The following is a 23551-nucleotide window of genomic DNA, read 5'->3' on the forward strand; positions in this document are numbered from 1 at the left end:
TTAGATTCATGTCTGTTTTAGTTGTCATTCTGTGCCTTAGCTCCAATGTTCTCCCTTCAAACAGTAAATAAGTCATGAGTAGTTTAGTATTAATTATCAGTGATCATAGAATTGTTCTTCTGGCTTTTAGGTAGTTATTCTTGATGAACCATCATCTGGCATGGACCCGATGTCAAGAAGGGCCACCTGGGATATACTTCAGCATTATAAATGCAATCGGACCATTTTATTGACCACACACTACATGGATGAAGCTGACATCCTGGGTGACCGCATTGCCATCATGGTCAGGGGAACCTTGCACTGCTGTGGCTCTTCAGTCTTCCTGAAACAAATATATGGTCTCACTCCATTTAATATACTTAAGATAATAATACCTTAATGATATTCTTCTAACATTATATTCATTATATTTGGTTATACACCCAAAACTTAATTACCTTCCTCTATTCTGCAATTTTGATCTCTATTATAATTTAATTTTTTATAGTTTTTTGAGGTTTCCCTATGTGCTTTGATTATGATTCTTTGCAGTCTTAAACAAAGTTGCTGTCCCATTTTGTACTTGCCCACAATCTTCTTTGTCTCTGGAATGCAGTCCTGCATCCAGGTGGATATTTGGTTGATTGAAATGACTGAGTGATTAGTCCATTCATTCACTGAGGAGAGGAGGAACCAGATAGCTCTTGCTTTAGTTTCTATATTACCAAACCAGTATCACCATAATGACATAAATCTGAAATTTGGCTAGAAAGTGACTCGGTGGCTAAGAACACTTGTTCTGGGTTCAATTCTCAGTACCCAGATTACAGCTCATGAGTACTCATAATCATCTGTAACTCCAGTTCTAAGGAATCCATTGACCTCTTGTTGCCTCCACAAGCATCCATGTGGTACACAGACATACATTCACACAAAATACTATTACACATGAAATAAGATTATATAAGTGAAATAAAGCAATTCTTTGATAATTATATCTTTCTGTGTTAAGTGATAAAATTAGTATCTTAAACAGTGAATTATTATGGTTAAAATTATAGCAGGTTTTTAAATTAGAGACTATAAATGTAAGTCATGGTAGAAGGATTCTAAAATTAAAATATATAAATGTAAGTAGAAATAATTAAAGGTTAATTAACACAAATGTATTCAGGTTTTGAGTTTGCTCAATTCAGTTACTGATCACTGTACTGGTTACCATGCCCTATCCTTTATGTGTTAGAATCAAATTAGTAACCCACTTTATAGAACACAGTCCTTTGAGAATTTCATATATTGTATTTTAATCGTATTTCCATATATTTTTATTAGATTATTTTATTTTACATGTAAGGGTATATTTGACTGCACATGTGTATATGCCCAGTATCCACAAAAGTCAGGGTATTGGATTCTCTGGAGCTCATTATGAGTGGTTGTGAACCACCATGTAGGCTAAAAACAAAACCTAGGTCCTCTGCAAGAGAAACAACTGATGCTGAGCCATCCCTCCAGCTGCTCTCAACCCCAGATATATTTTTTTAAATATTTTTAATTGTCAATTTAGATGCCAATTTTATTTTTCAAAGTTTATATCACCTTACAGGTTGAAATTTCCTGCTGAAGATGCATTTTTATTTGTAGTATTCACTACTATATTCTTGGGATCTAGATGAGTGTCTGATACATAATGTACAACTAACTGTGAATAAATGATTATTAATATTTTTATTTCAAAATAAGTAGTTCAGTGACAGGGGGCCTCACGTTGTATATCAGCTATGTTTGGTTATATACACTATCGTTATGGTTCACCAAGGATGATATTCAAAGTCTAGAGGTTGCTGTTATTTGTGCAGTCTCTTAGAAAGCTTTTATATCAGCTGCCACATTTTCAGTACTAAATGTCTATGGCATACCATATCTTATTCCTTATAGGAGTAGATAACCTGAATCATGACAAGCAACAATTAGTTTCAAGGGTATTTAAAAAAAAAAAAGAAGTAGATGATGTCTTCAGCTGGCCATCTAAATGGTTTATTTCAGGTGCTGGATATTGCATAGTCATGGAGAAGGAACAACATTGTGATATTAACAACATCTTTGCAATGATTCAGCATCATGTTCCAGGTGCTGTATTGAAAAATGATTTAGGAAGTGAGTTATCATTTATCCTACCCAAAAAGTATGTATCAAGGTATGTATCTCAATAATTCCAGATGATTAGTTTGGGGTTACTAGAAATATGTTTTCATTGCCAAGTCTTAGTAATGCATTTGTAGGAAATCAAGCTTTTCTATGGCTACTATTTGCCAGGTAGAGTTAGGAAGCTTACAGCTCAATGTTTACATTACTAAACAGGATTGCCTCTTAATTTTAAGTTTACTCAAGGCTTGTTTAATACTTTGTTTCAAGTTTTTAAACCTAGTGGTCATAGCTTTTGATGTTAGTGATGGATACTGATGGCATTATGTTTCCAATGTACAGACAGATATATAGAAATGGGACCCAGAAATATACTAAGATGGTAAAGAGTAAAATGCAGATTGAATGGCAACTCTTAGAGAAGCTGTAACATATGTTTGACCTCAACTACTAACCAGATGAGTTATTGGAGGTGTTCACCAATATATTTTATTGTGATTACCATCTCAGCTAGAAAAATGAACACTAAGTGTGTTTATTATTCATCTTCAGGGACTATAGTATATTCTTGTCAAAAGTTATTGCCACCTAGATACCCTTCTGTGATTGATACTGGCCCTCATAAGCTCATATATTTGAATACTGAGTCTCCAGTTTGTGCAACTATTTGGAAAGGATTAGAAGGTATGGCCTTGTTAGAGGAGGTGTCCCTGGGAGTGAGCTTTAAGATTTCAAAAGCCCACACCGCTCTCAGTGCTCATTCCCTCCCTCCCTACCTCCCTTTCTCCCTCCTCCCTTCTTTTTTCTCTCTCTGCCTCCTGCTTGTAGATCAAATGTATGCTATCATCTACTACTCCAGCACCATGCTCACATACCTGCTGCCATTCTCCCTTTCCATGATGATCATGGACTAACCCTATAAAACTATAAGCAAGCCCCCAATAAACTCTTTCTTCTAAAAGTTGCTTTGGCCCTGGTATCTCCTCACAGCAACAGAAAAGCAGCTAGTACAGAAGTTGGTGCCAAGGCTATTGCCTTGGCAGGGGTTATGGATTTGGGGGGATTGTAAGGGCAAGGTTGTTTGTTTGGGGGGAATGTAGAAAACTTTGGTACCGTGAATCAGAAAAGCAGTTAACACTATAAGTGGGGCATAATGACCCATCTAGTAGGAGCTTGGAAGACAGTAGTGCTGAGATCAGTGTGGACTAGGGAAGGCTCAGCTCAAAAAGTTTCAAAGTGGAACAATAACTGCAACTGAGTTAGAAACATTCTTATATTTTTGCAAGGAATGTAACTTCTTTCTGCCCTTGTCCTGGGAATCTGCTAAGACTAAATTGAAATGTTTGGAACTAATTTTATTGGCAGAAGAGATTTCAAGACAGCCTAATATTGACTCTGTTGTGTGGTTATAAGTTATTGTCCTTGTACAGATCTGCAATGTAAAATAGCAAGCCAGGCAAATAGATATACAAAATATGCAGTTACCAGAAAATTTGTAATGAGATATTCACCTTGTCTGCACCTGTGGCATAGACCATGCCCATTGGAGGTAGAGACAGGGCCGGATGTAATCTGGGGGAACTAAGTCTGAGGAGGGGGCTCTGAGAGCTCTCTTGCTTGCAGCACAGGGACAGGAGCACTTCCAGAGGCATCCTTGGGACCAGGAATCTGCTGGTGTTCATCTTGTCTATGTTGTAACTTATTTCTCCCTGAATAAACATCTATTTGGCCTATTTGTTTCTCCTGATCCTTATTAAACATCAATAAAAATTTAATGTTAAAACCTTTGTTCATATTTAAAAAAAGATGAGGAAAAATGGAATGAAGTGTTACCTCGGGGTACCTAAGCCTGCACACTGTGAAAAGGCCTAAGGAATTATATGTTACTAAAAAGCAACAACAAATCAAAGCTTGTTCAAATGTAATTCAAGGAAGGACCAAGTTTTATCCCAAACAGGCAGCAGAACAACTTTGGAGCCTTGGCCATATGCTTCTGGCTTTAGAGTCATGAAGGATACAGGAATAAAGGAATTGTAGAATCTTCCACCATGATTAAGGAAATCCACTGAGGACATGCATGTGTCAAGAGAGTCCCTGCAGGGAGGACAGAGAGGCTATTGTGTGAAGCTGTGAAAGTGATTCCTGGATTGCATTAAAGAACCATGGTGTGGTATTTTGAATGTAATTGGCCCCCATGATCTCAAAGGGAATGGCACTATTAGAAAGAGTGTCCTTATTGGAGTAGGTATGGTCTTGTTGGAAGAAGTGTGTCACTGTGGAGGTGGGCTTTGAGGTTTCCTGTACTTAGGAAACCACCCAATCTCAGAGTCCATTTTCCTGTTGTCTGCAAGATATACTCTCCAATACTTCTCCAGTACTACGTCTATCTGCACACTGCCATACTGTCATGTTCCCCACCATGATGATAATGAACTGAACCTCTTCTGAAACTGTAATCAAGCCACTTCAATTAAATGTTTTCCTTTATAAGAGTTCCCGTGATCTTGGTGTCTCTTCACAGCAATAAAAACTAAGACAGAAGGGATATCTGCCAAAGAGAGCTGTAAAAGAAGTGTGTTGCCACACTCAGCAAAGCTGGGAGGAAAGAACCATCTAAGTCTTTTGACATCAGACATAGAGCTACAGGATTTGGAGTTTTCCTTCCTGGGGTTCAGCCTTGCTTTGGTCCCTATGTTCCTATTCTTCCACTTTGGAATGGTAATTTATATCATGTGCCATTGTATATTGAGAGTACATAATTTGCTTTTTTATCTTACAGAGGGTTACAGAGAAGAGATTGCTTTGATTCTTATAAGAGATTTGGAGCTTTGAACTTTAAAGTAGTGTTGAAACAGTGAAAGATTATGGGTACTTCTGAACTTGGACCAAAATGCATTTTGCATTATGTGGATACAAGACCATGAGTGTCATGGAATGGAATGTTGTGGTTTGAATCAGTGCCCCTCCATAGGCACAGTGAAATTGTTTGGAAAGAATTATGAGGCATGACCTATTTGGAGAAGGTGCAACACTGGGGGTGGGCTTTGAGGTTTCAAAACCCATACCATTCCCACATAGCATGTTCTCTCCCCACTCCCTCCTTTTTCTCTCTCTCCCTCTCCCTTCTCCCCCCATCTCTTTCTTTCTCTCTTGGGTCAAACATAAGCTATCATCTAGAAGTCCAGTATCATGCCAGCCTGCCTGCTCCCAGCCATGATGATCAATAATCATGAACTAACCTTCTGAAATTATAAGTAAGCCCCCAACAAACTATTTCATCTGTAAGTGTCCTTGGTCATCGAGTCCCTTCAGGGTAATTATTCAACTGTTAAAATCATGAAATTTGTATGTAGGGGTGGAGCTAGAAACAACATCCTGAGGGCCTTAACTCAAGATCCCCCCCAATAAAATTTCACGTTTGCTCTTCTATATGGATGTTAGCTTTTAAGATACATACTCACAGTGGCTAGGTAGCTAGTAAGAGACCAGAGTAAAGGAAATGATCTTTTAAGGAAGTGAAAATAAAATATAGAATTGCAAAAGCATAGAGGGGAAACCAGACTATATAAGTAAATGGGGGAAAGGAATGGGAGGACAGGATAAAGAAGGGGTTATAGGGAATGGAAACTAATACTAAAGGTCTTTAGAAAACCTCTATGGAATCTCTTTCCTTGCTCTCCTTCTCTGTTCTTCCCCCAACTCCACCTTCATGATCCCTAATGCTTTCCTCCCCATTTCCCTTTTCTCCTTTTTTACCTTCCCTCCCCCTATGCTCTCAGCTTACTCAGAAGATCTTGTCTGTTTCCCCTTCTCAGAGGTCCATGTATGTTTCTCTTAGGGTCCTCATTGTTTCCTCTCTGGGGTTGTGAATTAGGCTGGTTATCCTTTGCTCTATGTCTAATATCCACTTATGAGTGAGTACATACCATGTTTGTCTTTCTGTGTCTGGGTTAGCTCACTCAGGATTGTTTCTTCTAATTCCATCCATTTGCCTTCGAATTTTGAGATTTTTATTGTTTGGTTTGTTTGTTTGTTTTTGTTTTTTCCGCTGAGTAGTACTCCATTGTGTAAATATACCACATTTTCTTTATCCATTCTTTGGTTGAGGGGCATCTAGGTTGCTTCCAGGTTCTAGTAATTACAAATAATGCTGCTATGAACATAGTTGAACAGATGTCCTTGTGGTATGAATGTGTATCTTTTGGGTATATGCCTAAGAGTGGAATTGCTAGATCTTGTGGTAGACTGATTCCCATTTTCCTGAGAAACTGCCATACTGATTTCCAAAGTGACTGTACAAGTTTAAATTCCCACCAGCAATGTTCCCCTTTCTCCACATCCTCTACAGTATAAGCTGTCATTGGTGTTTTTTATTTTAGCCATTTGACAGGAGTAAGATGGTATCTCAGAGTTGTTTTGATTTGATTTCCCTGATGGCTAAGGATGTTGAACAAGTCCTTAAGTGCCTTTCAGCCATTTGAGATTTCTCTGTTGAGAATTCCTTATTTAGATCTATACCCCATTTTTCAATTGGATTATTTGTTGTTTTGGTGATTAGCTTCTTGTGTCTTTGTATATTTTGGAGATCAGTCCTCTGTCAAATGTGGGATTGGTGAAGATCTTTTCCCATTCTGTGGGCTGCTATTTTGTCTTATTGACTGTGTCCTTTGCCTTATAGAAGCTTCTCAGTTTCAGGAGGTCCCAGTTATTAATTGTCAAATTCAGTGTCTAGGGAGCCATTATGGGCTTAACAAGAAATCTGGCACAAGGGAAATTCCCAGGAATTCACAAGGATGACCCCAACTAAGAATCTAATCAGTAGTGGAAAAGCTACCTTAAATGACCTTTCCCTATAATGCCATCATAGAGCCTTCATCCAGTAGCTGAGGGAAGCAAAAGCAGAGATTCACAGCTACTGAGCCAAACTCCTGGAATCTAGTTGTAGAGAGGGAGGAGTGATGAGCAAAGTGATCAAGACCATTCCAGGGAAACCCACAGAAACAACTGACCTGAACAAGGGGAAGCTCACAGACTCCAGACTGACAACTGGAGAACTAGCATAATACCGAACCAGGCCCCCAAACATGGGTGTCAGTTGAGGGGCTTGGGAAATCTATGAGGCTGCTGGCAGTCGAACCAATATTTATCCTTAGTGCATGAATGGACTTTTGGAGCCCATTCCCTATGGAAGGATACTCTATCAGCCTAGAAAAAGTGTAGGACCTTGGCCCTGCCCCAAATGATGTGACAGACTTTGATGATCCTCCATGGGAGGACTCACCTTCTCTGAGGAGTAGATGGCAGGTGGGATGGGGAGATGGTTGGGGAAATGGGAGGATGGGAGCGAGTGGGAACTGGGATTGGTATGTAAAATAAGATTGTTTTTAATTTAAATCAAAAAATTTTATAAAGAAAACCTCTATGGAAACCATCTACCATAAAAACTTAAAATGTATACATATTAAAGAAATTTAAATGGAGTTACCATGTGATGTTGAAGACAATGCTCCAGCTTGATAGTGTATGTTACAAGTAAAACAGCATTACCAGAAATGGGTTATATCTTATTGAGTCATTGGCCAAAGGGATCCCATAGCCCTTTTGCCCAAGCACTGTAGGCTTTTGCTAATGCTATTTATTAGTTACAGTCTAAAACTAGATGGAAAACCCTATTGTTGAAGACACTACTTATGTCATTGAACATAAGTGGAGGGATTGAGCTGGTACCCAAATAGAAGCATCACCAAGCTACAAATCCTGCAAGGTAAAACATAAACCTGACTGCAAGATATACCCACTGATGAAATAGTGACACAAATATTACCAGAAAAACTAACCACATTTGTATTGGCTTTAAGGCCCATTTCATGAGATGGAACCCAAAAACCTGTGACTAGATAGGTCGTGGGCCCTAAGAGGAAGCCTAGCCATTATTCTGATAAATGAACATAATAGCAAAATGCTTCTAATTGACATATTTCTATACTGATCAATCATTATCAGCCTTCATCAAAAAAGCTGCTTGTAATAGATGGTAAATAACCCAGAGCCACAATTGGACAGTGCAAAGAGTGAAAGACATGGGAGAACTCAGTCCTAAATGAGATGTCTTCACCAAAGACTTCCCCTCAAGGTTCAGGGATCTATTCAGAAGAAAAGGTTTCAGAGAGCTTATAAGAACCAGATGTAATGGATGACTTCAAGGAACAGTGTCTTCCAGATACAACAGAGCTGATTTACATAAGAACTCACACAGACTATGGCAGCATGCATCAGTCCTGCCCAAGCTTAAGCCAGAAAAAAATCCCTGCACATATAATGGGCACAAAAATCTCACTCCTACCTAAGAATCTATTTGTAATTGATAATTGCTGGGAGAAGTAAAAATAAGTTTTCACCAATGAAGTCACATTGCATATATCAACTACACTTTAGGTCAGACCCCATGCTCAGGAGCAGTTGGCCAACACAAGACTGACTCTATGTTTTTTTATAGTGTTTGCTTACCTTGGCTTTGTAGTGTATGTATGTGTGTGTGTGGACATGTCCTTCTTTTGTTTTGGTTTTGGTTTGGATTGTTTTAATGTGCTCTTCTTAAGAAAGAGCATGAAATTGGGTGTGTGAGCAGGTAGGGAGGATCTAGGAAAAGTTAAGGAAGAGAAAAATATGATAAAAATGTAAGAAAAAGTTTTAAGCAAATAAAGAAAGGATACATTTCCTTTTGTTTACAATGCTGGAAATTGAACTCAAAGCTTTATTCATGCTGGGAAAGTACTTTTTCCACTGTATTTCATCCCACTCCTAAGAATTTTTAAAATGGAGAAAATGATAGGAAAGAATACACTTAAAAATAATAAATGAAGGAAATCGAAGTGCTTGCATTTTATTCCATTTCCTGAAAAGTAAAATGAATAAAAAATATATAACTAGATCCAACAGCAGTTCTTTCTTCTTCCTTCTTTACAGATTTGAAGCTTTGTTTACTGATTTGGAAATAAATCAGAAAACACTGGGCATTGCTAACTTTGGAGCTTCAATCACTACAATGGAAGAGGTTTTCCTTAAGTGAGTTACAATAACCTGGAGAAAAACTTTCTATCTCTAACTCATCTGTTAACTAAGAACAAACCTCGTCCTTTTGCAGCTGAAATAAGGTGGCACTAGTTTTCAAATATACTAGTTTATTCTAATATATTTCCATATATATTCAGCTGAACTGTAAAGATGCTGAACAGGCCTTGATGCATGGATTCTTTTATATTTTTTTCAGAATTTTGTGAGTGAATATGCATTTATGTCATTTCCAGCTTATATTCTCTCTCCTCCAAATCCTCCTATGTCCCCTCTCAAATTCACAACCTCTTCTTCAATTGTTACATATATATCTGTGTACATATGTATATGTAAATAAGTCCATTTAGTGTTTCTCATTTTATGTGTGTTAGAGATACCACTCAGGAATGCATAACCTATCGGGGGGTCATCAGTGGAGAAGACTGATTCTCCCTCTATTTTCAACCATTGATTGAATATAACTCTATCTAAGAGTGGGGCATTGTGGGATCCCCCATCCACAAAGATATGTCAGCTGTTAGTCATTATACAGAACTTGTTTAGACAGCCATAGATGTTATGGTTTCATGAATACAACTGTCATATATAGAATACACTATCTCACTGCAAATATCCTGGTCCTCTCTCTTACACTTTTTCTACCCTATCTTCTATGTTGTTCCCTGAGGCTTAGATGTAACCATTGTGTTGTAGATGTATCAACTGTGTTGGGTATCCCACAGTCAGTTTATTCTTTGCATTTTAACCAGTTGTACTTGTCTATAATGGTCTTTATCTGCTGGAGGGAAAAAACTTCATTGATGAAGGGTGAGAGCTACACTTATCTGTGGTTATAAGGAAAAGTATACATAATATAGTTGGGAATTATACTTAATTAGGAAAGTAGTTGTAACAAATTCCCCTTAAGTAGTTGGCAAGATTTTTCAGCACTAGGCATGAATTGCCTCATATTGAACAGGATTTAAGTCCAATTAGTTGTTTGCTGCCCCCAAGATATAAGTACCACTATTGTACCCCTGGGAATTCTTGCCATGACAATCATTGTGATTTATAGGCTTTTACACCTGGGTAGGACTATTGATTCCTTTTCTCCCTTGGCAACTTGTGTAACTCTATTACTGTGAGAGCTAATCCTCCAGAGGCGTTTTCCAGGTCAGTTCCAGCTCAATTTTCCAACTTCTGTAACCAAACTATATGGTACCTTTACCCATACATAGTTTCTTTCCAGTTTTAGGAGGCAGCCAACGGCAGTGTAAATAGTCTATATTGTTTTATAGGCTGGTTTCATATTCTTGAAGAAAAGTACTTTGAGACCATGATTAAGAGGAGATACTTTGTGCTCTTTTTGTGTATCTATATGTATATGTAGGGTCAATAAGCTGGCAGCTCCCCAAAGGAATATTCAGGCTATCAAACCCTATTACTTGACGTATGGAAAGATGAGACAAGATAAGCAGCAGAATGTGAATATACCCAGAAATTATAACAGACAAAAATTTTCCTATTTGAGTGAAATTACTACCATTAAATTTAACACTGGGGTAAGCATGTTGGTTTTTTTTATACTTATTTAAAATATAATTACATCATTTCCCCCCTTTTCTTTCCTCTTTCTAGCCCCTACCACGTTCCCTTTCACCAACTCCTCCATGCTCAAATTGATAGTTATTTTTTCCCTTAGGTATATCCCATTTTTTTAAATGTCTAAATCTAAAAGATGCTTCCAGTTTATATAGCAAGAAATAGACTAGTCTGTGGGATTTGAAATGGAAGAAATGAACTCTAGATAAAGATGCCAGCTGCTGTTCTCGCCATTGTTTATCAGGATCCCTCTTCTAAAGCTGTCACTAGAAACTCTCTCTTTGTTCTAATACTAATTTGTTGATCTAAGTGAAGGTGTTTTCTGTCTGGATTATAGTATGTGTTGCTGGCAAAAAAAATAATAATAATTTTAGGAGGAGTGTTCAAAATGAAAGAAAAAAGATTATATATTCTAAAAAGACACAAAATTTTAAACTTTTGTGATTTTTTTGTTTTGTTTTGATACAGAATCTCACTGTATAGCCTTAGATGGCCTGGAACTCACTGTATAAACCAGGCTGTATCCAACTAAGAGAGGGCTACCTGCTGCTTCTTCACAAGTGCTGGGGTTAAAGGCATTCACCACCACACCTGGCCCAATTTTCCATTTTTAATAAAAACTCTTAACATATTAATAAAGAAAATCTTGGTATTGAGAGTATAACTCAGTGATAGAATACTCCCATAGCATATGTGAGTTTGATCCTTCCCCCAACAAAAGAACATGATCTTAAGAGTTGTACTATAGTTAGAAGCCATGTCTTAACACTTCAAGGATAGTGTACAAATACTGGAATCAACTAAAGTCATTTGTATTATATCTTATATTTTTGCATCATAGATTTTAAAGCATGATAAATAGATTTCATCATGAGTATCTTACTTGAATCTCTAATCATCAAAATACTATTCTTTCCTTTCTCTTTATAGTTTCCACTTTACCGTCAGCAATTTTGTTCCATGTTTATAAAAAGAGCACTATTCATTTGGCGCAACTGGAAGTTGATGTTGCTACAGATAATAATAGTTTTGGTTGTTACTACATATCTCTTATTAGCTCTGCACTTAGATGATAACGACATACCTGAAAGGGAACTGGATTTGAGTCACTATGGTGGAACCATTGTGCCTTACTCAATTTCAGGGAATTCTGATTTGGCTCTGAATCTCACAAAGAACCTTAAGATTTTTCTAAAGACAAAGAATCAAAGCTTACGAAAAATAAAAGGTAAGACTCGCTTACAAAAAGAAGGGACTGCTACCTTATGAAAACCTACTTGTCATTTGCAATGGATATAACTGTGGTATTTAACTGCCCATTTCCTTGTCACTCTACTGATCGCCAGTATCATAGAGGCAGCTAAATCAGAGGCAAAAGATACACTTCAAGACAACTGTCCACAAAAATTAGTAATTGGTGGAGGAGACTTTTTTGGTTGTATGTGGCTCTGCTTATTGCATCACCCTTTGTGGGGATGGTAAAGATGAAAATATATGCTGCTGTGTGATTTAGCATTAGATGTTTTATTCTCATTGAAGACTACTCTTTCTTCTGGAGCTCTCACAAGATAGGTTGCTGGTTCCTCTCTATGATGGCTGTCCTTTTTTTTTATATTAGTCATCCTGTAAATCAGTAACTGAAGAGTTAATTGACTTCATAACTAACTTCTGAAGACGATATAATTATTCTGATTTGTTCAAACATGTACCCTTGGTAAGATCCATAACTAGATGTGGTCTCTGTGTTATCTTTACCAATGCTAAAAATGAGCTTCACTAGGTTATTCAGTATCTTTCCTATGTCTCAAGTACAAGACCTAGTCTATGACAGATTTGAGCTTTGAATAAACAATTTTTTAAAGTCAAGCATCTTAGAACACTGGCCTTAACCAAAAGCACAGAACAAACTAGAATGTGACTATCTAAAGAAAATTGTGGGGCCTCTGTAAGAATAAGATCTTTAGTGTTATAGCTTAGAGTTACCATGTTTACCCACTCTCGCTGGCTCAAAAGAACTCAACAAAAGCCACTAATAGCCTTGAACATATCAAAAAGGATAGCAGACACAGGGCTGACCAGTAGAAGCCAGACATAAAAGTAACTGCAAGTATTATTTATTAAGTTCAACAGAAATCAGTGACTGTACACCTTACAGAATATAGGAATATAGTATTTACAGAGTTGATCCACACAGATTACTAAAAAAAAAAAATGAGGAGAAACATAAAAAAAGAATAGTAGTAGAGTAGTGTATACTAATTGTTATTATATTATATGCATCATAGAGATCCACTGTTCAACATGAAAAGGAAAGGAGTTGTAGGCTGAATTGTGCCTTCACAATGTTAAAATCCCAATACAAGTATTTTATTGACTATATTTGTAGGTAAGTTTTTGAAATGGCAATTACATTTAAAATAAGGTCATTAACATAGGACCTAATTCATTGACTATTGTTCTCATAAGAAGAGGAAAGTGGGAGCTAGAGAGATGCCTAGGCTGGTTTTTTGTTTTTTGGTTTTTTTTGGTTTTTTTTTTTTTTTTTTTTTTTTTTTTTTTGGTTTTTGTTTGCTTATTTGTTTGTTTGTTTTGTTTTTTAAGATATACTTCAGTTGGCCTGCTACTGGCATTTGTTATCAGTTAGCTCTGTCTTAAATATTAACCCATTTCTATTAATCTAAGTACTTCCACATGGTCTCATCTTACCAGAGAGAGGGGCTGGTGTTCTCTCTGTCAGTCCACCATCTTGAATCTTCCCTACTACTTCCTCTCTCCTGGTCTCGTAGACCTGCCTATCTTGATTTGCTATTGGCCAACAGTGCTTTATTCATTAACAATAAGAGAAACATATTTACAGAATGACATCTCCAATCATCTCCTCTTTTCTATCTAAAATAAAAAGAAGGGTTTTAACCTTAACATACCAAAATATATAACAAAACAGTTATCAAATAAGAACCACAGTTAACAATATTTAGTCCATTAACATTTAGCAAGATTTAAAGAAAATATTCCATCATTTATCCTATATTAGTGAGTCTGAAGTCCTATATGATCTTTAATCCTAACTAAGGAAAACTATAACCATAACTATCTGTCTTCAACTCCTTCAAAGACCACAGAAGGGTGATATATAAACTCTAAAAAAGACAGAGACAACTCGCCTGGTCAGTCACCCGAAGTTCTTCTGTATTGTTCCATCTTCAGCCCATAGGCCATAGTGTGTCTAGCAGACTCCTCAGCAAATCACGACACTTTAAACTGTCTTCTTGTATTGGCAGTTTGTTATTCACTTTTCTCTGTGTCCTGCAGACTGTCTGGCAGACTCTTCCATAAAGCAAGAACCCTGCAGCACTGTTCATCTTGCATCAGCAGTCACTTTCCTGTGGGTCCTGCATGTCCAGTTTATACAGCATAAAGTCAAACAGTTCAGACAAGAGCATGAGTATCTTGCCCAAATGGCTAGTCTTGCCATATTGAAAGCAAACTCTATAACATGGTTGATATCCATCTTTCTTTTTGATGCAGGTGGTATTGCCAGGAGCAGTTGTGCCTCATTGTCAAGAAAAATCCTAAACTATTTTAAATGCCATATTCTGTAGGTCTTTCCTAGGCTGTTAAGAGCTCTTACTGCTCTTCTAAAGGACCCATATTTTTTTCTACCACATGTCAGGCCAGCCAACTGTTTTTAACTCCAGCTTCAGGTGATCAGATGCCCTCTTCTGGCCACAGTGCCTGTGCATACACACACACACACACACACACCTGGCATATACATACATAATCACACATAACTAATTTTAAATTTAAAAAGGTGGATGTAAACATGCATACAGAAAAGAAAGGCCATGTGAAGACAGACAAAACTGCTACCCAAAATGCAAGAAAATGTGTCAAACAAGACCAAAATTGCCATCACTGACCTCTAACTTCTAGCCTTCAGACTGAAAAATAAACTTCTGTTGTTTTAGTCATCCAATCTGTGGGAAATCTTATGAAAGACTTAGAAAAATAAAAATATATTTCAGTACCAGCAAGTGAGTGTTGTTATGGCATATACCCAAAAGTATGAAATTGTCTTTGGAACTAGGTAACAAGAGGCTTGTGGAATTTGAAGATCTATCTCAGGAAGAATTTTAGTTTTGAAAGCTTTTAGGAGATACTAAAGATAATTCTGATGAACATGAATGCAGAAAAAAGAAAGCTTTAAAGAATAATACTATTATAGGAATATCATAGAAAATAATATTGGTTGAAATATGAGCATTAAGGATGCTCTAATTAGATATTAAATGGTAATGAGAGTCATGTTATTGAAAACTAAGGAGTGGTCCTTGGTATAAATAGGCAAATGGAGGATAGAGAGATGGCTCTGGGGTTAATAGCACTGGCTGCTCTTCCAGAGTCCCAGGTTAGATTCTAAGCACCCACATGGTGACTCATAACTATCTGTAGCTCCAGTTCAGGGGATCTAATGCCTTCTTTGAGCCTCTATTGTCAGCCACGCATGGAGGAGGAGCAGAGACTCATGTATGAAAAACAGACATATACATAGTATTTAAAAATAAATTCTGAAAAAACACAGAAGCAAATAAATTTACATTGTATTCTGCTACTTTATGGAGAATAGAACATATAAGTGATTTTAAAAAATATTTACCCAAGGAGATTTCTTTTGTTTTAAATGTTTTATACATTTTACATACCAACCACAGTTTCCCTCCCTCTAATCCTCCTGTTGCCCCATCTCCTCCTCCCCACCCCCATCCACTCCTCAAAAAGGGTAAGGCCTCCCATGGGGAGTCAACATATCCTTAGCCAAGGAGATTTCTAAACAGAGTGTTAAAATTATGTTCTGATTTGTTCTTGCCATCTAGAGTAAAATGTGAAAGGAACCAGATAAATTGAAGAATGAAATATTAATCAAAAAGAAGTAGAGATGTAAAGAGAAAATTCTCGCCCTACCTATATTGGAAAAAATTAAGAATTGAGAAGATGGTCTATAGAAGTCATCAGTATGTTTGGACAATTTATTTAAAATAAATAGTTTTGTGACTTATAGAACAAACTCTTGTCTGAAAATATGACATCAAGGCTGATAGCTGATAGTATTCCATACAATGAGTCAGTGAAACATTCCAGCTTTAAATATTTATTTACCTCAAGAAAAGAAAGGAATGACAAAGAGTTCGGATAGCTGTTGTATGTAAATGTATATATGTATGTATATATATTCCTAAATATAATCTGCTTAGTCTGTATAATGCTACTTGTATGTATGTTTTTCAGGGCTAATCGTTTGGCACTGGACAACCAATTAATGTGCTCTTCCCTGGGGAAGACTACCTCTCCCATTCTGAGCTTTACTCAGTTGCCTGTAGTTCTTCGCATGGAGTTGAGAATTTGGGGGCTTTCCTCATCCACTTTGGCCTGTACATTGGTGTCAGCCTTGTTCAGTTCATGTTTGGACAATTTCTGTGAAAATTCCATTGGATGCTTTACAGAAAGTTACAGGCTAATGCTAAAATTTATACAGAAACAAATGAAATGGGAAAGCCAAAGCAACCCTTTAAAAGTAACAAATCATGTTATTCTAGACAGTTAAGAAAAATATACTATTAAACCAGATATAGTGGTGTACATCTTTAATCACAGCACCTGGAAATGAATTTTAAACCAGCATGGTCTAAAGAGAGTTCCAGGACATCCAGGGCTACATAGAGCCTGTCTGAAAAAAAAAATAATATATTCTTAACATATGGTTTAGGTTGTGAATTATACAGTGAGAATTTTGTAAGGATTAATGATTCTATAAAATTCTTAAAGAAAAAATCCATTGTCAGAACTTGAGAAACAGAATGGTAAGTAGAAAAATAAAAACCCACAACTTTTTTTTATCTCTAGGTAATATATTACATGCTGGCTCACTGACAATTTCTTTTTATTGTAGGTGACGTAAATGATTACATATTGGAAAGTAAAGAGTGCCGTAGCTTCTGCATTATTGCACTTTCTATTAAGGTTGAGAAAAATAAAACAGTACTCACTGTTTTCTTCAATAATGAGGCATATCATTCATCTGCAATATCCCTGGCAGTATTAGATAACATTCTTTTTATGACACTATCTGGACCCAATGCTTCCATAACTGTCTTCAATAAGCCTCAGCCTCAACCTTATTATGGTTCTAACACAGTGTATGTATGATTTTTCTTTTTCTAAAATTGAGTCTTAACATACCTTTACTGTTTGGCCATATACATTTGAAAAGGAGCTAATGTTAGTATTTCCTGCCTAGATTTCATCGTTTATTTCACATTTTATTTCACCTTCTTTAGGCCTGTAAATGGATTACAAATAGTACAGTGTTTGGCTTTTGGCATTTCTGTGGTGGTCGGGACCTTTAGTCTCCAAACAGTGACTGAAAGGGTCAGTCAGGCCCAGCACATCCAGTTCCTGAGTGGGGTATATGTCCTCACTTACTGGCTTTCTGCCTTGTTGTGTGATCTCATCTTCTTCTTCATTCCTTCCTGCATACTACTGGTGAGTATTAGTTGCAGTTGCATCAAAAGCCATTTACCTTCTATTGTCCATACTAGTTTCTACTCAAATTATTGTATCCTACAATGAAATTAGTCAAGTAATTTGAAACTACATTGACTGACCATGGCAGATTTACTGTAGCCCTCATTTTTTAAAATAATGTACTGTCTTGGATTCTTTCCCTGAGGAGAATCATTTTCTTTGTAAAAAAACCTCCCTTGAATTTGCTGCCACATATTTTATTTACCAATATGTCCTGGTTAAAATCTGCTCTAAAATCTTTTAACTTTCACTGACAAGTTAATTACAACTAGGCCAATGCCTACACAATCCATTTGACGTCATCAGGAAATTGGAACTTACCTATATAATTCAGACTCAAGATTTAAGGCCAGCTTCTATAACTATATTCATCTTCCACACTCATGTTCAGCGTGGCTGATCTCCAAAGAAGAACTAGTTTTAATGTGGTACTCATTATGAAACACTTGAAAAAGTGAACTGGAGAGTATGTATCTAAGAATTATACTATCTGTTAATGTAATTATTTTACTCATTAGTAATCAGTAGCAACCATTATCTTCTTTGCATCTTTTTGGTAAACAAGATACAAAGACAACATAGTTTAGATGAATAAAATATAGGTAAAAGTGGTAAATAACTTTCTATATAAAAGATGTGGAAGACAAATATTGTGACTAATAAATTGTCTCAAACTTCACAATATGTACTGTTTCTCAGCTGACACAGAATTAAAACTAAATCATTATGAAGAATACCAATTACTATTGTGAAAGATGAACTATGAATTCACAACTGAAGATTATACCATGAAATGGTAACTAATTGTTGAAGAAAATTATCTTCTTTGGATCCCACAAGTTTGGATCCTACAAGAAGATTCATATTTAGTGCAGAGGAACCCAAGAATTGGTTCTGAGGATGACTCAGGATCTTGCCAGCTGTAAAGGCTGCTTGCAGAAGACCAGAGTCCAGGAATAGTGGTAGTATTAGAAGCAAATAGTATGTACTATACAGAGAAGTCTCAAGGTGTTGAGAACTGAATAGCACTTCCTTTTTTTTTTTTTTTTTATGTGCAAGGCTGGTTACTATTCAATGTCAGTCTCTGGTACATAGTTCACCATCCAATAGACATGGGCAAGAAAAGTTCATGCATGCACATGTGCACGTACGTGCTTGTCATAAATTAATAGAAAAAGTTTAATTTAAAATTAATTGAACTTGAATATTTTCATGTCCATGCTAAGATATTACTTTTTCTGTGTTCTTAAAACTGCTGGCACACTTACATCATTTCCTGGATACAGATAAAAAGCAAACTATAAACAAAAGCATATATTTTCAATATTTATACCAATATCACTATATATGGCTAATGACCACTGTTATTTCTCATGTTGTTTTTATGTAGTACCACAAACATTTGACATGACTCTTAACTCATCATATTTATAAGCGGAAAACTGGGGCTCAGAGAAGTCACTTCTCTACTTTTACCCACCTAGGACAGTCAGAATGTTGGAGTTACTCTTAAAGCCATTGTCACTCATATTCAGTTACCCTGAAAAGTATGTTTCACTTCACTTCTGTTGCCCTATTCACAATTTGCTCTTTTTTTTTAATTTTTTGAGATTGTAATATAATTAGCCAATTCCCTGTTCTCTTTCTTCCCTTCAAACTTTCTCATATACTCCCCCACATTGTCTTTTAGATTCATGGGCTCTTTTTTTCTTTTATTGTTGGTGTGTGTGTGTGTGTGTGTGTGTGTGTGTGTGTGTGTGTTCCTATACATAAACACAACCCTCTCAATATTTATACTGTTACTTATGTATGTATGTTTTTAGTACTGACAATTTGGTATTGGATAGCCAATTAATGTTCTTTTCCCTGGGAAAGACTATTTCTCTCACTCCTAGCATTCCTTAGTTTTGGTACTTCTTTGTCTAGGGATGAGGCCTCCTCAGCTTTCTCTTATTAGTGTTGTCCTTGTTAAGTCATGTTTAGGCAGACATACTATTGAGACTTTGTGGGTATATAGCTTCTAACATTAGTAGTTGACACAATTTCACAGCAAACTCCCTGTTCCTCTGGCTCTTAACACTCTTTCCATTTCCTTTATAGTGATGCATGAGCCTTAAGTACAGGAGTTATATTCTATCAGTTGGGACTGGGCTCCACAATTGTCTATTGTGATTGATTGTGGTTTTCTGTAATTGTCTCCATCTGTTGCAAAGTTTCCTTGACGAAGGGTTAAGACTACATTTATCTGTGGGTAAAAGAACAAACACTTATAGTATAGTTAGTTTTATACTAGTTTAATGAAGTGGCAGTTGAAGGTTCTCCTCCAAATCATGACTTCACTAACCTTGAGTAGTCAGGTAGGTTCCCAGTATAAGGTAAAATTACCTTCTTGTTGAGTGGATCTTAAATACAACTAGAGAGCTGTTACTTATACCACCAAGATATGCTTGGTAATCTGGTTGTTGTTGCAGTTCATAGGTATGATACCTGGGTAGAACTCTTGGTTACTTCCCTCCTTTAGAAGCTTACATTGGGATCAGTTCCAGTAAAAGGTCCTCTGGACCCTGTGTCTGAAGTGCATGATGTCTTTAGGGATAGTGCCTCACCTTCCACATCTAAAGGAGGTTTATAACTAACAGCTATAGCAATACATTATATAATCTTTTAGGAACCTCCTGAATGGCCCTGGCCAACTCAAAAGGGACCTTCTCATGCCTAGTGCTAGGGACTTTGATAGATGGTCTATGGCTATCAGAGGGACTGTTGTCAGTCCAGATAGTTTAAATTAAAAAGTTATATATTTACAAGATGTCCTTACTTTTATTTTGTTCTCTTCTATAATTATCTTTCTCCCCTTCCCTAATTACACCCACCTATTTTTCCCACTTTACCCTTTAGATTACTTGTACCCTGCTATTCCCATCTCTATTGGCCTCCTACTCTAAACAATTGTCCAATTTTACTTTCTGTCGTTACTCCAAGTTATATATTCACTTATCAATACTTAAAGTTAGGAACCTCAGATGAGAGAGAACATAACAATGCTTCTTTTTCTGTTTCTGGGTTAGTTCATACAAGATAATACTTTATAGTTCTATCTATTTAACCTGCAAATTTCCTTTTTCCTTACAGTTGTATAGTATTTTATAGTATATATGTAACACATTTTAAAATATATTCATCATTTTCAAGACATATAGGTTGTTTCCATTTCCTAGTTGTGAATAGAACAGTATTGGACATCACTTAACAAGTAAATATGGAATAAGATAACAAGTCCTTTAGGCATATGGTAAGGACTGTTATAGCTGGACCGTGCCATAGGTAGATTTTTAGTTTCCACACTTAACCAGTTTACAATACCACCAACAGTGACTGAGGGTTCCATTCTCCCTGCATGCCCTCCAATGATCTTTGCAATTCTGACTGAGATAAGATGAAATTTCAAAGTAGTTTTGATTTGCATTTCCCTACTTAGTAGGCATGATGATTTTTTTTTAAAAGATATTTCTTAGCCACCACTGAATGGTTGTTTTGTTTTTTGTTTTATTTTGGATGGTTTGTTTGGGTTGAGTTTTGGGGGGGGGTTATTTGTTTGGTTGGTTGGTGGTTTTTTGGGTTGTTTTGGCTGTTTCTCTTTTAGTTATTTATGTTTTCTTGATATTAATCCTTTGTTGGATATATAGCTGACAAATATTCTCCCCCACCCTCTGGGCTTCCTCTTCAACTGATTGTTACTTTAGCTACACAGATATCTTTTAATTTTATTTTTAAAAATTATAAACTTTGTAAAATTTAAAGTTTAGTTGTATAAAGTCTCACTTGCAAAAATTCAAGGGCAAGTGGAGTCCTACTCAGAAAGCACTTTTCTACACCTGTATAACAAAGGGTATTACCTGGGTTTGCTTTAGCAATTTCAGTGTTTCAGGGTTCACATTCAGATCTTGATCATTTGGTGATAGATACAGGTCATATCATTCTCCTGCATATGGGCATCCAATATTGCAAGCACCATTTGTTGTAGAGTCTATCTTTTCTCTAGTGTACATTTTTTTTCAAATGTAAGTGACTGAAGTTATATATACTCATGCTTGAGTCTTCAGTTTTGCTTCATTGATATATATGTCTGGTTTTATGACAGTATTATATTGTTTTTATTACTATAGTCCTACAATATGTCTGGATAGTAATCTCCAAATTTGTTCTTTTTTCCTCAGGATTATTTTGACTGTCTGGGTTCTTTTGTGGTTCTATATGAATTTTAGGTAGTTTTTTTTTCTATTTCTGAAAATAATGAGATAGGGAATTTGATTGGGGTTGCATTGAATCTGTAAATTTCTTTTGATAATATGATTATTTTTCACAAAGTTAACTGTACCAATCCATGAGCATAGCATGTCTTTCCATTTGCTAGTATCTTTCTCTGTATCTTTCTTCATCAGTTTAAAGTTTCTATGTTGGAGTACTTCACATTTTTAGTTGAGTTTATTTGTAAATATTTTATTTTCTTTGAGGCTTTTGTTAATGGAATTGTATGCATGATCTCCTCTGTATATTTATTATTATATAGAAAAGCTATTTATTTGTGCAACTTGATTCTGCATTGTTCCATATTGCTGAATTTGTTTGTCGTTTCTAGAAGTTTTCTGGTAGAATATCCCAAATAGGGATAATTTGGTTTCTTCTTTTCCTATTTTGTATCTGTTTTATTGAAAGCTGTCCTATGAGCCAAATTTATGATTCTGTCAACATTTTTAAAAAATTCAGAAAAAGCATAAATGCTTAATGATGCAGAAACTTTGAAAAGGAACAAAACAGATCCAACCCTATTCAGTGACAAGAAGTAATAAATATCAGAGCAGATATTGATGGAAAAGGAACAAAAAATACAAAGAATCAATGAATAAAAGAACTGCTCCTTTGAGAATATAAACAAGATGACAGAATGTTGGTCCACTATCCCAAAGAGAGAAAAAGAGAGGAGACTCATATTAACAGAGTTGAAATGAACAGGGAAACATAGCAGACAGACACCAAGAAATTCAGAATATTATAAAAGAACATTTTAAAAGCTTGTACTCCATTAAGCTGGAAAACAAAAGAAATGGATAAATTTCAAGATTCAGCCAAACCACCAAAATTAATCGAATACTAAGAGCCTAACATACCCATAACAAATGAGGAGGTAATAATAATAATAATAACAATAATAATAAAAGCTTTCCAACTTCAAAAAAGCCTAGGCCCACGTGGAGGCACAGCAGAATTCTACAACCAATTCTTCTTAAACTATTAAAAAAGAAAGAAAGGAAGAGAACTCCCAAACCCCTTCTGTGAAGCCATGTCATTTTAATACTAAAACCTGTAAAGACACAACAAAAAAAGAAAACTGCAAGCCAATATCTCTGATGAACATATAGACAAAAATTTCCAGCAAAATATTTGCAGCCTGAATACAGACATACATAAAAAAGATTGGATTCCATGACCAAGTCGGCTTTATCCCTGAAATGCAGAAATGGTTCAACATATGCAAATCAATAAGAATAATAAACCATATTAATGGACTTAGATGAAAATCACATGTTCATTTCAATAGATGTTGAAAAAGCCTTAGACAAAATCCAACATGCCTTCATGATAAAAGTCCTAGGAGGAAGTAGGATCATTGCGGCACATACATCTATATAAATAAAACTAGCTATGAGAAATCCATAGCTCACCTCATCTTAAATAGAGAAAAGTTTGAAACAATCCTACTGAAATGAGGAATGAGATGGGGAAATCCATTACCTCTACTCCTTTTCAATATTGCATTCAAACCACTAACTGTAGCAGTAAGGCAAAAGAAGGAACATAAATATATATAACAAGGAAAAGAAGCTAAATTTGTTTTAGATTGTTTTTAACTTTAGTGTATGAATTTTTGCCGTATATATGTGCATCATGTATGTTTCTGATGCCCCTGGAGTTCCATTTCCACTGGAACTGAGGTTACAATTAGTTAGGAGACATCACGTGTGTGCTAGTAACTGAACCTAGGTCCTCTGGAAGAGCAGCTCAGTGCCCTTAACCACTGAGCCATCTCTGCAACCTCCACAACTTCTGTTTCTAAGAATCTTACTCTGTCTTTTATGTCAGTTTATCTCTTCATTAGATGTTTATTGAAGAGTGTAAATAGAAG

The 23551-nt window shown here is 36.1% G+C and overlaps 1 protein-coding gene across 1 annotated transcript in view; it reads left to right on the forward strand.

The window, feature by feature from the left end:
* Nucleotides 1-23551, forward strand: part of LOC127228266 (phospholipid-transporting ATPase ABCA3) — a 116297-nt gene that overhangs the window by 68299 nt on the left and 24447 nt on the right. Inside the window, exons 14-20 of the mRNA XM_051192828.1 lie at nt 131-341; nt 2029-2179; nt 9094-9192; nt 10571-10742; nt 11713-12010; nt 16733-16979; nt 17121-17325. Coding sequence (XP_051048785.1) covers nt 131-341; nt 2029-2179; nt 9094-9192; nt 10571-10742; nt 11713-12010; nt 16733-16979; nt 17121-17325 — 1383 coding nt within the window. The remainder of the gene's footprint in view (nt 1-130; nt 342-2028; nt 2180-9093; nt 9193-10570; nt 10743-11712; nt 12011-16732; nt 16980-17120; nt 17326-23551) is intronic.

The sequence above is a fragment of the Phodopus roborovskii genome, unplaced genomic scaffold (assembly GCF_943737965.1).
Source record: "Phodopus roborovskii unplaced genomic scaffold, PHOROB, whole genome shotgun sequence".
NCBI classification, from domain to species: Eukaryota; Metazoa; Chordata; class Mammalia; order Rodentia; family Cricetidae; genus Phodopus; species Phodopus roborovskii.